General features: G+C 44.3%; 1 protein-coding gene across 6 annotated transcripts in view; it reads right to left on the bottom strand.

Moving 5' to 3' along the window:
* Nucleotides 1-15,140, bottom strand: part of LOC129832536 (roundabout homolog 1-like) — a 448,098-nt gene that overhangs the window by 353,168 nt on the left and 79,790 nt on the right. For 3 of the 6 annotated variants that reach the window (XM_055896656.1, XM_055896659.1, XM_055896655.1), the window contains exon 1: nt 6,044-6,663. The exons of 2 other annotated variants lie outside the window; for them this stretch is intronic. In XM_055896656.1, the coding sequence (XP_055752631.1) occupies nt 6,044-6,269 (226 nt within the window). In that variant the 5' untranslated portion in view covers nt 6,270-6,663. Of the gene's footprint in view, nt 1-2,216; nt 3,444-6,043; nt 6,664-15,140 lie in introns of those variants that run through there. One more of the 6 variants, XM_055896658.1, reaches the window with a different exon arrangement.

The following is a 15,140-nucleotide window of genomic DNA, read 5'->3' as shown; positions in this document are numbered from 1 at the left end:
CAACCCCAGTGTCCAGTGTTCTAGTGGCTGAATGGATGCAAGTCCCAGCAGCAATGTTCCAATATCTAATGGAAAGCCTTCCCAGAAGAGTGGAGGCTGTTATAGCAGCAAAGGGGGGAACAACTACATATTAATGCCCATGATTTTGGAATGAGATGTTTCGACGAGCAGGTCTCCACATACTTTTGGTCATGTAGTGTACCTCACTCTGGGATGTGTATGAGCAACTGACCTGGAAGGTCCAGCCAGCAGTGTTGTGTGGCTGTTATGTCACAGTGTAAAGGTTGTCAATGTCGTTCTCCTCCTCAGACGAGGAGGAGCATGGATCGGACCAAGATGCGGAGAAGGAGGTATTCATGATTTTAATGGCAAACCAACAAACACTACAAATTAACAAAACAACAAACGTGACTAACCTGCAACAGTCCTGTGTGGCCCAAACGCTAACACAGGAAACAAACACCCACAAAACACCAGTGAAACCCTGGCTGCCTTAGTATGACTCTCAATCAGAGACAAACGATACACACCTGTCTCTGATTGAGAATCATACCAGGCCGAACACAAAAACCCAACATAGAAATAGAAAACATAGACTGCCCACCCAAAACTCACGCCCTGACCAATAAACACATACAAAACAAGAGAAAACAGGTCAGGAACGTGACACACAGCTGCTCCTGACATCACTCCTTTGCTAAAGCAACACAACGAGAAAGTCTGGCGAGACACAAACCAAACAGCAGCCAATAGAAGAAAAAAATTATTATGTCTGAGTTATGGATTGCTGAACAATGTGTTTGATGCCAAAATGCCACCAGCAAAATGGTGTATGAATGAAATGAATGCCACATTGTATATATGCATTTTCATTTAGACAAGTAGAACAAGTTCCTACAGCACCACACAAAGCTACACAGTAGTTGCAACAGAATAAGAGTAGTTATAAGACAGAACGTAAAACTGGCCACCCATCTCTATCATGTCCAAACAGAACACAGATGAGCTGGTGTAGGTACGACACTAGTTACCACAGCCACAACGTCATAAACCCATCAATTCCTACATTTTCTCTTCTTAAAATGGGATTTTAAACCTAACCCTAACCTTAACCCTTACCTTCAGTACAGGACTTTGTCACAGTGCTAACCGTATGCCTAACCTTAATCTTCAATTAAGACCAAAAAGCTATTTTTGTTTTCAAGGATTTTTTAAGATACAGCCAATTTTGACTTTGTGGCTGTGGTAACTAGTGAAAAACACACGCTATCGCCAGGACAAACACTGCACCCCAATCTCCACAAGGTCCACCACTGTCTGAGTGATGAAGGCCTCCCACAGGAATCACTGTGACAGGTCTGCGTACTGCACACGGTTAAATCAGTTCAGGGTTAGAATGCTATTCCACCCTCTCATCCAGGCTGAAAGTAGACTTTTTGCAGGCAAGAGCAAGAGAACGTTTCCAGTGTCACCAGTACGGTGTAACCTGATGTACTCTTCAGTAGGCTTTGATTTTGAATTGTTAGATACTACTGCACTGTTGGAGCTAGGAACACAAGCATTTAGCTACACTCGCAATAACATCTGCTAAATATGTGTATGTGACCAAAACATGTTTATTGTATTTGATTGATCATGCTGTTCATGCCAAGAGAAGTAGGTATATAGGCCTATCAGCACGTTGCATGTTATTGTATGATTCAGTTGGTCTTAAAGAGAAATAAGAACAGGGACTACAGTACTTGAAACCACCATCTGAAGCTCTTGTTGTTTGAAGTGCATTTAATTGGCACTTCTGTACATTAATGCATAGCCTATTCATTCCTGAATTTTCTTCTGATTTTAAAATGTGTAGGCTTATTTCACATTATATAGCCTAGCAAACGAAAACATGTGCTGTCTACACCCCTTGCCAGTAAAGAACAAACAAAAAAACATTTTGCCCCAACACTGATTTTAAATGTTTAGGTTCACAGTTCTGTTTCACACTTTCATCATTTACTTGCTATATAAAAAGTATAGACCTAGGATATGTTTCTTACCAACGAGGGTTGGTACAATGTATTATCATACAGTATGGCAAATAATGGATATATTATGCAGTAAAATTAGTTGTGCCATTCAATTACATAATATTCATTTTATATGCATACCAAATGTCCGACCCAAGTGACCTGTCCAAATGCAAAGCAGCCTGGGAATGATCAGTTGCCTACCTGAACACACATGGAGAATTCCAAGTAACACCGCCATCCCAATAGAAGTTGGCGACATTATTCAACGTCTCTCGTCTGAGAATATTGCTTGATTTATCCAAATTATTCGTGAAATACTTCAACAATCCACTCCTTCATAATCTTGATGTCAATTACAAAACTGTTTTCAGAATTCCGCGAAAATGACTTAATCAAATAGTTAATGATTTGTTGATATTAGCTAAATAATAAAATGTTATTCCAATATAGGTGACGTCTCAAACGTAGTATTCCTTGAATTGTGGAGAATAAAAAATCTACCGAGAACAAACTACCCGCAAAATGGGAATAGGACGCGCGTGCTCTGCGCTGTATTAATAGTTATAAATGACGTGATATCCAAAGCGATGGAAGCAAGTTTCGATTATTGTTTTACATGTTATTTAGTTAGGTAGATGTTCAGAACAGTTCTATCGCTTCTTGGAGTTTGTCGTCCCGTCGTGCGTTCTCGTTTAACGGGCATCTGTATAATCCAATTCAAATATTCATTTTCCCATTCATATGGATAATAAAGTAAGGAAATTACAGACAACAATCCGAAGAGACATCACCACAAGGTAATTTGTGCCAAAAGAAAATCAGTGGACGTCCGTTGTAAACCCCTCAGAGATAATGGATGCTTGTAGTCACATCAGTACGGTCCGTTTTTGAATCTGTCACTTGACAACGGGAACTTCCGAAGTTTCTTTTCTCCGGGTTTAGCTAGGACAAAGTCTGCAGACTGTAGCTTCGATCCATTGGTCGCGGATCACTCCTACTTTTCCATAACTTCAGTGGCCCTTGGGTTACTCAAATTTTGCTCCACAAAATCGTATTTGAGTTTTCGAATCCCCTGTGAGCGCCGCGGACCCCTTCACCTCGGGCAGGGGGTTCTCATTCACATGCACAGCGCCTCATTCACTGGAGCTGAATGCCTCGTCAAATAGTACGTGCCATTCTCCCCCCTTCAAGAAGCTTACAATTGGTTTTTCCAATTGAAGAAATTTAACCTCTTCCAGGCTGGATTGGAGAGCGCAGCGCAGATCAGCTGTCAACTATTTTCAGTTACTGAGGTGACTGTTAACATTTATGTATGTAGTCTACCACACTACAATGATGGCTGCTGTAGGTAGCCTGTGTGTGTGAACGGTAGATCTTTCCCTGTTCTTACAAATCTGGATGTTATAGTAAGCAATAGTATATAATAATAATAGTATTAACAATAATAATAACAACAACAATCATAATTACCATAATAATAATAACAATAATCATAATTATAATAATAATAATCGTAGAATATAATAGGACATAATATACTACAATATAGAATAGAACATACAACCTGGTTTGGTTGACTTACAATATATACTACAATATAGAATAGAACAAACAAAAATACAAGTATTAGCCTATAACCTATATAATAAAATGTTATATCAAAATGAATGCACAGAAGCCGTTGGGCTATCAAATCATGACATGTTTGTGTGCAATGCGCGACTAAAGTCTAGTTCTCGTACAGTAAGACAAAAGAGCGCTGTTGGCATTAGGACTAGCTGTTGTACACTCCCAATCCCATGCTTTGGCTTACTGCTGGGGCGAGATACACATCTAATCAGTCAATTCAAATTCACTTATGGCCGATTATCCTGGAACTAGGTTTCCCTTAACTACGATCAAATATTATATAATCTACTTTAAAATGTGTAAGATTAGCTAAACGAGAAAATCATAACCTAAATCGAATTTACCGTATTTACAGGCTAAAACCTTCAGATAGTCCAAGTGGTCTATTATTTATTGTAGGCCTATTGTTTTTCCACATGATAAGATAAAAGGTACTCAAAATAGAATTACAACATTTTGTCATTGTCTTTTCAATGCAGTTTACCAGCTTTTTTTCAACATTTAATTAATTATAGTGAAAAATTGTCTAGTCTGTGATTTTAGACAATACTCCAGAGATGACAGATATTCATTAATAAAGATATTTGAAATTGATTAATTTTTTGAGTAAATGTTTTATGTAAAAGGTTCATGAAAAAAATGACATTGATTGCATTAATTAAGAATGTAAATAAAACGTAATTTCATAGCCCATCGAGCCTATAATTTCAGCTCAGGCCCGATCGTATTCAGGTCGTATTAGTTACCCAGCAGCGCCCTCCAGTGAGAGTTAGTGGAACCCCACCATCATGGGCATATCGCCATCTTTATCCGCGATGCACCGGTTTTGACAACACACAGACAGAATAAATGTATTACGAAAATGAAAATATATTGTTATACCATAAGAACAACTGTAGCCTATCCACCCCTTTGTGTACAATGTGTTGATTTTATTTAGTTATGCTTCATTGTATGTAGGATGAGGAATATAATGGACAGGAGTCCATAATGACATTCAGATTATGGCTAAAAGTGAGTCAGTCATTCAATCTATTTCTCAGTGTCATTCATTCCTCTCCATTTAGGTCTCAAATGTGATTCTGCTCTTTTCTTTAACCAGTCTCAGTGTTCTACAGTGTGTTGCTCCTGAAAGGCTGCCACCAGTCCTTTAATTGCCCTGGTTCTGCCACTGGCTGCTCACCTGAATACTTCCAAATGGAATTGTAACTTTTCCCGGCGCCAACAGGAGATAACAGTACAAGACTGAAACATACAGGCGATTATGGACCCTGGCTTCACTGAGACCAGCAACATGGGGTCTGACTGAGAGGACTGGCATTGGGAGAGACATTCACTGACTGCAGGCAGATGTGTTGTAGATTATTTTAGAAAGTGAAGAAGGAAAATCCTACAAAACTCAGGTAGCTACAGTAACAATGTAATGTTGTGTCTTCTATGATGCTTGGTGTCCCAGGTCTAAACCAGTCCCTGATTAGAGGGGAACTTGGTGTCCCAGGTCTAAACCAGTCCCTGATTAGAGGGGAACTTGGTGTCCCAGGTCTAAACCAGTCCCTGATTAGAGGGGAACTTGGTGTCCCAGGTCTAAACCAGTCCCTGATTAGAGGGGAACTTGGTGTCCCAGGTCTAAACCAGTCCCTGATTAGAGGGGAACTTGGTGTCCCAGGTCTAAACCAGTCCCTGATTAGAGGGGAACTTGGTGTCCCAGGTCTAAACCAGTCCCTGATTAGAAGGGAAGAATGAAAAAAAGTGGAACTAGCTTCGAGGTCCAGATTTGAATTTGAGGGACTAACATTAATTCTGAGAAGTAAGTAACCAAACACAACACAAGCAGACAATAGCTCAGATATCATTTATACAAATCCTGAAAATATATTTTTCTTTGTTTTACTCTCGACATTAGACTTGCTCTGTTTCCTCTCAATGGCCCACGACAGCCATCCATCCATCCAGTATCAGATGACAATCGCTGAGCTTCTCTCCAAACAGGCAGCCTCTCCCGCGCAGATCTCCTCTCTATCGCAGAGCAGGCGACCTTGATCAGAACAGCACAGAGGCAGAACAAATAACATATTTGTCTTGGCTGTGACAGCAGTGAGCCGGGAGAGGAGACATTAGAGTGCTTTTAACACCACAATCATTTTTCCTTTCCTTGGCACAACCTCCATGAAGAGAAAACATGAAAGGACAGCCAACTTTTCCACCCTTCCCTACATCCCACTCCAGGAAACATCAACTTGTGAAAATTACAATAACTCAAACATCGTCCTCAATTAGTAGGAAAAGGGATGCATATGTTGTCAGGAGATTCAAGCCAAAGTTTGGGGTCAATTAATTTGTAAAAGCTCCAGGCTTCTCCATCCATCGATAGAATGCACAAATCATTTGGTTAGACTTACTGTGCAAGATGTGGTTACATTTGTGTGTCTTGCTGCCGTGGTGTCTCAGAGGTAGGAGGTCTTGGTGGGGCCCCTGAGTCTTCCCCTGCTGTCTCTTACACCAGTTGGGCGGAGAGCTCCACAGACCAGCGTGGCGAGGGGCCCCATGATGAGGACCCTTATGAGGGAAGACCCCCAGCATCACCAGCATGGCCAACATCACCACCAGCAGAGATACAGGCTGCATGGTGCCTGCTGTAATAACACAGATCCACTGGGATAGATCCTTTTCACAGCCACGTCAACAGCAACAACTCACATCCAGGTCCTAGTCCGATATTCCCAGATCTGAGGAGTCCAGCGGTAGTTTAATGTCCCAGTGTCAAGCAATGTGTCCAGTACCAGATTCCAAAATACACTTCAGTAACCATTTCATTGCCTGACACTTTCAGTACAAAGAGAAGAATCCACCTGGGTTTAATTGGTGACAGACCTATTCTTTTAAATACAGGTTCAACTTGAGAAAACGGTTATACAGCACCATGCAGAGAGAACTATGAGATCCAATGGCATTTCAGAACTAAACTCAGAGATGAAAAGTTGCCAAAGCGATGATCAACACTATATACAATGTGCATGGTGGCGTTCATCCCCTTTCTCTCTCTCTCCCCAGAAAGCTTAATGGACAGGCCATCTCCCCCCCCCCCCCCCCCCCCCCTCTCTCTCTCTCTCTCTCTCCAGCCAGCTCAATGGTGAGGCCTTCTTCTCTCCTCTCCTCTTTCTGTCCTATTCTTCCTGATAACTCTCTTTTCTTTTTAATATTCAAAGGGAGTTTGTGGACGTTTCTTCTTTTTATGTGATATGTGTGTGTGGTGTGTGTGTGTGGAGCGGGACTGGGGACCCTGCAGACCACATGCTGTGTGTCCCTTTCAGGGGTGTTGGAGCCTTCACAAAGCCTGGGCCGCCCCAGCCCAGAGGTGACTGAGAGGGTGACACACATGCCGGGCCTGGCGAGGGAGCCCACATTCTCTTCCCCCTGACTAAGGCTATTTAATGCATTTCATTCCCACCCTATCACTTCACAAAACAAGATGACATAAAACTAAAAACTTTCCCCCTGGAAAAAGATACTCCCCATTGAGAGGCAAATACAGCCCAAAGACAGAAAAACAAGAAAGTTATCTTCCTCCCCAGAGAAACATGCCTCTAGGGAACGTATACTCCAGTGGAGGCTCCTCAGAAGAGGAAGGGGAGGACGATCCTCAGTGAATGTAATAAAAATCAAAATGGTAAAACATTTAAAAAGTTATCCTTTTTAAGATAAAACTAAACTAAATATAATCATGTCACCAAATAAATGATTAAAACACTCTATTTTGCAAAGAAGGTCTACAGTATCCTCAACAGCACTCTGTCGGGTAGCACCATGGTGTAGCCAGAGGAAAGCTAGCTTCCTTCCTCCTCTGGGTACATTGACTTCAAAACCTAAGAGGCTCTTGTTCCTCAGCCTCTTCCAAAGACTTACACAGTAATTATGACAACTTCCAGAGGACATCCTCCAACCTGTCAGAGCTATTGCATCATGAACTGACATGTTGTCCACCCAATCAAAGGATCAGAGAATGAATCTCGTACTGAAAGCACAAGCTACAGCCAGCTAGCACTGCAGTGTATAAAATGTGGTGAGTAGTTGACTCAAAAAGAGAGAAAGACAATAGTTGAACAGTTTTGAACAAATTAATTTAATCATAATGAAGGAGAAACAAGAGAGAAATAGAGAGATTGCAATTTTTTTCACTTTCAGTTTCACTTACTTAGCTGGCAAATGCAGCAAGCTAGTTTAGCCTACAGAAACACCCTGCTCAAATAGAGGGATGCTATGTTAGCTAGCTGGCTATGACTATCCAACACAACACTGGAACTCTTCCAAGTCAAGGTAAGCTTTTGGTGTTACTAATTTATTTATCCACCGGGGCCTGCAGGTGTAACTGCTTACTGACTATACACGAATGTTACTGCATGATTGTAGCGGGTTAACTAACGTGTTAGTTCTATTAGCTGTGCTGACTAGGACGTTACTTTAGCTAAAATGGTGACAAAGATGTAGGCTGTGTGTAGCGGTTTAGGAAAGGTTGTTTCACCTGGTCACATACAGCTGATGTGTTGTGCGTTGAAGACCACAAGCGAAGGGAAGAGAAGGAATACAATGTGGCTGCTATGAGAGTGAACTGTGTTTACGCGTGATCAGGTGTGTATTCATTCCGCCGATTCTGTTGAAATACGTTTCTTAAACGGAAGCAAATGGAACAAAACGGGGATAAACATACCTGAATTTGTCCAATAGAAACTCTCGTTTGCAACTGTTGGACTAATGATTACACCCTAGATCAGCTAGATGCAGGCAAGAGTGTTCAAGGCGATATTGAATGTCACTGTCACCTCAAATTTGTCTCTCGACCTGTCTGCACCTACATTGTAATCTTTCATTCATAGGCTAGGTAGTAACAACCTCATGATGGGTAGAGGGAAAATTGGAGCATCATGTAGTAGCCTAAACTTAACGCTGTTATATTGAACTGGGTGAATGGAATATAAACGAGAGTTATGTAATATGCTGTAAAAGAAATAAGGCCATGGTCAAAAAATGTCCTCCATTATCTTAAACGGCACTGGTATACTCCACTGCCTGAGAAGTCTTATGGCATGACTCTATAATATAATGCCAAAATATAGCTTGTGAAGAATCATTTGCAGAGTCACCTTGGACTGACTGAAGCAAAGAAGGCTCTGTATCCGGACCATGCTTCATTCACCCTGCTCACTCCTCTCATCCTTTTACCCTTCACACTCTGTCCTCGGTGGAGGAATCATCTATTTAGTTATTTGGAAAGGTTTCTTTAAATTCCCTGGCTTTTGTCAGGCTGTGTTGGGCTCCAAGGTGTCTACAAAAGATAAACACAAATAACTTTATGAGTCAGAGCCAGGATTTGTGTTTGATTGAGCCCTTTCAACGGTTTCAAGACAATCCCAAAACGTCTGGAGGGTTTAGGTGTGTCTGTTTGGGGGCTGTGAACCAGTTTACAGACCTCAGCAGTGGTGTAAAGTACTTAAGTAAAAAAAACATTAAGTACTACTTCAGTAGTTTTTTGATGTATCTGTACTTTACTTTACTATGTATATCTTTGACTATTTTTACTTTTGCTTCACTACATTCCTTAAGAAAATCGTATACTTTTTACTACATACATTTTCCTTGACACCCAAAAGTACTTGTTACATTTTGAATGCTTGGCAGGACAGGAATACGGTCCAATTCACACACAAATCAACAGAACATCCCTGGTCATCCCGACTGCCTCTAATCCGATGGACTCACTAAACACACAGGCTTCATTTGTAAATTATATCTGAGTGTTGGAGTGTGCCCCTGGCTATCCGGACATTTAAAAAACAAGAAAATGGTGCCGTCTGGTTTGCATAATATAAGGAATTTTAAATGATTTATACTTTTACTTTTACTTTTGATACTTAAGTATATTTTAGTAATTACATGTACTTTTGATGTTTAAGTATATTTTATTCAAGTAGGATTTTACTGGGTGACTTTCACTTGAATCATTTTCTATTAAGGCATTTTTACTTATACTCAAGTATGACAATTGGGTACTTTTTCCTCCACTGGGCATTAGATATGTGAGCCTCTATCTGAGCTGACTTATGGTACACCTGGTGACCGCGGTGTCCTTCGTAAGGAAAGGGGATGTTTATGGACATGCTGGACTGTAGAGGGATAGAGAGGTTGGGAGACTGGAATGAGTAGACTGTCTGGCTGACAGCATCGATTTGCATCAGCATCTCCTAGTACAGGTTCCTCTCTCTTCTCTGTAGACACCAGCTCCAGACCAGTGGATGAGCAGAAGCCCAGTGGTGCAGACTGATAGGATTACCTATGGCTTATTATGTTCATTCTATCACTTCCTCTCAGATGGAATAACTCTGTCTTTTTCAACCCTACTTCCTGTAGAAAGTAACTAGTGTATGAGTGATACAGGATGTAATGTTGGTGACATGACTCACAGAGATACTGTACATAGTGTGGAATGGTGAGGCCTCTGTGTCACACAGTGGGTTGATTGAGAAGAAGAGGACCGTCTGTATTCTACGTTGTGGTCCTCTTGGGAGATATACAGAATCCAGTGGCATGACAGATACACTACTTAGCATTAGCTGGAGGATGGAGCAGGAAGTGGGGTGAGTGAGGAGGACAGACTACATCTCAAGCTGTCTCAGACTGAAATATTTGTACTCAGAGGGAGATGACCTGGAGTCAGGAGGAAGTAACAAATCATACTGCTGTCACTGTACTCCTCCAGCTGCAATGGGAGCCCGCAAATCATCTCTGATTGGACGTTGAGGGAGCGGTGCGGCTCAGAGCACACAACACGGACCATAACCATCCTTATGAGACTATTAATGCTCACATCAAGCAACACTAATACACTGCATCTAATGAAATATTTCACTATTCAGAAATTGACAAATGGCATGTGAACAGTATACATTTAATCCATCTGTTTCTTAAAAGCTACAAATGTGCAATACATCTCTGTTAATAGCTGTACATCAGAAGATAATGTTGTTAACATTGGAACAGGTAGAACTAACACATCATTATGGTAAAGATTTATCTCTCAGGCACATAGTAAATCACAGGAACATAACGTCCAGCTTTCACCCCCGCTAGACAGTCTGACACATACAGAAGACAGGAGACAGGATATAGTGAAGGTCTAAGGCCTCAGGCAGGGGGTTCGAACCCTGACATAGAGGGAGAGACTTATGGACAGAGACACATGGGCAGATTCCGTAGGGAGTGGATGTGAAATACTAAATGCAGTCATATCATCTCCCTGGGACACAGAGGACTCTCTCTCTCTCTCTCTCTCTCTCTCTCTCTCTCTCTCTCTCTCTCTCTCTCTCTCTCTCTCTCTCTCTCTCTCTCTCTCTCTCTCTCTCTCTCTCTCTCTCTCTCTCTCTCGCTCTCTCGCTCTCTCTCGCTCTCTCGCGCTCTCTCGCGCTCTCTCTCTTGCTCTCTCTCTCGCGCTCTCTCTCGCGCTCTCTCTCGCTCTCTCTCTCGCTCTCTCTCTCGCTCTCTCTCGCTCGCTCTCTCGCTCGCTCTCTCTCGCTCACTCTCTCTCTCTCTCTCACATGAACAACTCTCAGGTATCCCAGATCTCTGTGTCACAACCCAAGAATGTGTCTCAAAGCTAGCCATCTGGTTTCCAGCCCAGCCAGAATAAAGTAAACCTGCACAAGTAAACCCTACAAACCAAAAAGGCTAAAAAGGCAAACAACTAAAAAGGCAAACAATGTTTCCTGTCAACATCACATGCATGAAGTCACTAAGAAGAACAGGGAGAAAGAGAGAGAAAGCAGAAAGAGGAGACAGAGAAAGAGAGAGGGAGAGGATATGGTGAGGGAGGGGGGGAAAGAGGGAGAGAGGGGAGAAAGGGAGAGGGGGAGAGAGGGAGAGGGGGTAGAGATTGGGAGAGGGATGGAGAGGATAGAGAGAGGGAGAGAGAGAGAGAGAGGGGGAGGATAGAGGGGGAGAGAGGAGAGAGGGAGGATAGAGAGGGGGAGAGAGGATAGAGTGAGGGATAGAGGGGGAGAGAGGGAGGATAGAGAGAGCGAGAGAGGTGGGGAGGATATAGAGAATTGGAGAGAGGGGGGATAGAGAGGGACATGGGGGAGGATAGAGAGAGGGAGAGAGAGGGAGAGGGTAGAGGGGGGAGGATAGGGAGAGAGGAAAAGGATAGAGAGGGAGAGAGAGGATAGAGAGAGGGAGAGATGGGGAGTATGGAGGTTAGAGAGGGGGAGAGATGGGGAGAGAGGGGGAGAGAGATAGGGAGAGGGGGAGAGGATAGAGAGAGCGACAGAGATGGAGAGAGGGGGAGAAGATAGAGAGAGGGAGAGAGAGGGGGAGAGGATAGAGAGGGGGGAGAGAGAGGGGGGAGAGGATAGAGAGGGAGAGAGTATAGGGAGAGGATAGAGAGGGGAGAGGGTAGAGATAGGGGGAGAGGATAGTGAGAGGGGGAGAGGTTAGAGAGAGGGGGAGTGGATGGAGAGAGGGGGAGTGGATAGAGAGAGGGGGAGAGAAGGGGAGAGGGGGGAGAGGATAGAGTGAGGGGGAGAGAAGAGGAGAGAAGGGGAGAGGGGGGAGAGGATAGAGAGAGGGGGAGAGAGGGGGATGCCACAGAGAGGATAGAGAGAGGGAGAGATGGGGAGAGAGGGGGGAGAGAGATAGGGAGAGGGGGAGAGGGTAGAGAGAGGGACAGAGATGGACAGATGGAGAGAGGGGGAGAAGATAGAGAGAGGGAGAGAGAGGGGGAGAGGATAGAGATAGGGGGAGAGGATAGAGATAGGGGGAGATGATAGTGAGAGGGGGAGAAGATAGGGGGAGAGGATAGAGAGAGGGGGAGAGGATAGAGAGAGGGGGAGAGGATAGAGAGAGGGGGAGAGAGAGGGGGGAGAGGATAGAGAGGGAGAGAGTATAGGGAGAGGGTAGAGATAGGGGGAGAGGAGAGTGAGAGGGGGAGAGGATAGAGAGAGAGAGAGGATAGAGAGAGAGAGGGGAGATGATATAGAGAGGGGGAGAGAGGGGGAGAGAGGATAGAGAGAGAGAGGGGAGATGATAGAGAGAGGGGGAGAGAGGGTCAGAGGGGGAGAGAGGGGGAGAGGATAGAGTGAGGGAGAGCGTGGAAGAGGATAGAGAGAGGGGGAGTGGATAGAGAGAGGGGGAGAGGATAGAGTGAGGGGGAGAGAAGGGGAGAGGGGGGAGAGGATAGAGTGAGGGGGAGAGAGGGGGATGCCACAGTGAGGCAAGGGGCACAATGAGGGGGAGGGTGATAAACAGGCTGTTGCTTTTCCGCTTGCCAGCGCAGACTCAGTCCCCCTCTCCCAGGGTCTTTTAATGGGTCTCACATTAGCTTCTGTTTAGCGTCAGCACCAACATGGCCTGTGGAGAATGATTAAAATAAGCCTGCTATCATGGAAGATCCTGACAACAACAACAAAACACAGTCAGTCTCCTGTAACTCCCCTGCTATTTTATTTTGAGGATAGAGAGAAAGGGGGAGAGGATATAGGGAGAGAGGGGGAGAGAGGAAAGAGATACGGAGGGAGGGGGAGAGAGGGAGAAAGGATAGAGAGAGGAAGAGAGGGGGAGTATCGCGAGAGGGAGAGAGGGGTGGTAGAGAGAGAGGGGAGAGGATAGAGAATGGAGGAGAGAGCGTGGATAGAGAGGGGGAGAGAGGGAGAGAGGGGGAGAGAGGAAAGAGTGAGGGAGAGAGGGGGAGAGGGGAAGAGAGGGAGGGAGATAGGGGGATAGAGAGAGCAAGAGAGGTAGGGAGGATAGAGAGAGGTGGAGAGAGGGAGGATAGAGAGAGGGAGAGGGGAGGAGGATAGAGAGAGGGAGAGAGAGACAGGGGGAGAGGATAGAGAAAGGTGGAGTGGATGGAGAGAGGGGGAGAGGATAGAGAGAGGGGGAGAGAAGGGGAGAGGGTAGAGAGAGGGGGATGCCACAGTGAGGCAAGGGGCACAATGAGGGGGAGGGTGATAAACAGGCTGTTGCTTTTCCGCTTGCCAGCGCAGACTCAGTCCCCCTCTCCCAGGGTCTTTTAATGGGTCTCACATTAGCTTCTGTTTAGCGTCAGCACCAACATGGCCTGTGGAGAATGATTAAAATAAGCCTGCTATCATGGAAGGTCCTGACAACAACAACAAACCACAGTCAGTCTCCTGTAACTCCCCTGCTATTTTATTTTGAGGATAGACGTTATTGTGGCCAGACTATACATTCCCTGTCATTCGTTTATCGTCTGTATTTGTTCCTACATAAGACTTCTGTGTCCCACTAAGGAGAGATTTAGTTTCACGCATCAGGAATACATTTGTGCATGTGAGGTATGACCTACGAGACACTGCCGGGTATTGAACAAAGAAGTTGAACATTACAGATTGATATGCTCCACTTCTCCACTGTGACTGTACTCTAGTCTACGGCAGCCACGGTGCGTAGCCACGCTGTGCAGCCACGCTGTGTAGCCACGCTGTGTAGCCACGCTGTGTAGCCACGCTGTGTAGTCACGCTGTGCAGCCACGCTGTGTAGCCACGCTGTGTAGCCACACTGTGTAGTCACGCTGTGTAGCCACGCTGTGTAGTCACGCTGTGCAGCCACGCTGTGTAGCCACGCTGTGTAGCCACACTGTGTAGCCACGCTGTGTATTGACATGCACGGCTGCACTGGCAGAACGGGCCGACAAGATTTGAACACAATTAGAGGAAACAAACGTGTCTCTTCTGACTGGGACTCTCTCTCGTCTCATTGTCATGTCACAGCTTGTTGAATGACCGACGTCCTGCTCCCGTCCCCTCTCTCTCTCCTCTCTCTCTCCTCTCTCTCTCCCTCATAGAGAAGCAGGGTGGAAGAAACAAGTAGCATTGTCTTTTCATGCTTAATTGGCTTAATTGGTTTAGTGGCTGGAGAGGTTTTAATGACAGAGCGAGAGGGAGAGCAGTAACTGAGCAAAGGGATGCGTTTGTCTTCAACTGTATCGGGCCCTCATCACAATGGTCTCCTCAGCCAATCAGAGCATGACAAGCTGCTGGACAAGACCCTGACCAGCAGTGGAGCTCCATCAGTAAAACAAACCCAGTGTTCTCATGGTGAACGATGTCACAACGTTGGTCATTTACCTCTTAGTTACATTGTTGCTTCATCAATTACCAGTGTTCTGTTCTTTTCAGTACTTTGTAACAGTCAAGCAATTTGTAATTACTAAATATGCTGACAAAGAAACAGGTTGAACATCAACATTCAGTCAAGCAAACGTTATTTAATGTCTGCCAGCAAATCATTATTTTATAATCTCACTATAAAGATGGATTTTACAGCACATTGGGCTAAAGAATAGATTAGCTTTGGAAGCCTGTGATAAAGCTGAGCATTGTTATTCATTTTACCAGATTGTCAGAAAAATGTAAAGACAATTTAGGAAACGTTGACATCTTAAATCTGTGACAAAAGAGCTGAGTTTCCTGCCAGGTTGCAGGACTGAA

This window comes from Salvelinus fontinalis, chromosome 33 (genome assembly GCF_029448725.1).
Source record: "Salvelinus fontinalis isolate EN_2023a chromosome 33, ASM2944872v1, whole genome shotgun sequence".
In the NCBI taxonomy this organism is placed as follows: domain Eukaryota; kingdom Metazoa; phylum Chordata; class Actinopteri; order Salmoniformes; family Salmonidae; genus Salvelinus; species Salvelinus fontinalis.
Note: the sequence above shows the minus strand (reverse complement) of the source record. Positions and strands in the feature narration are given on the sequence as shown.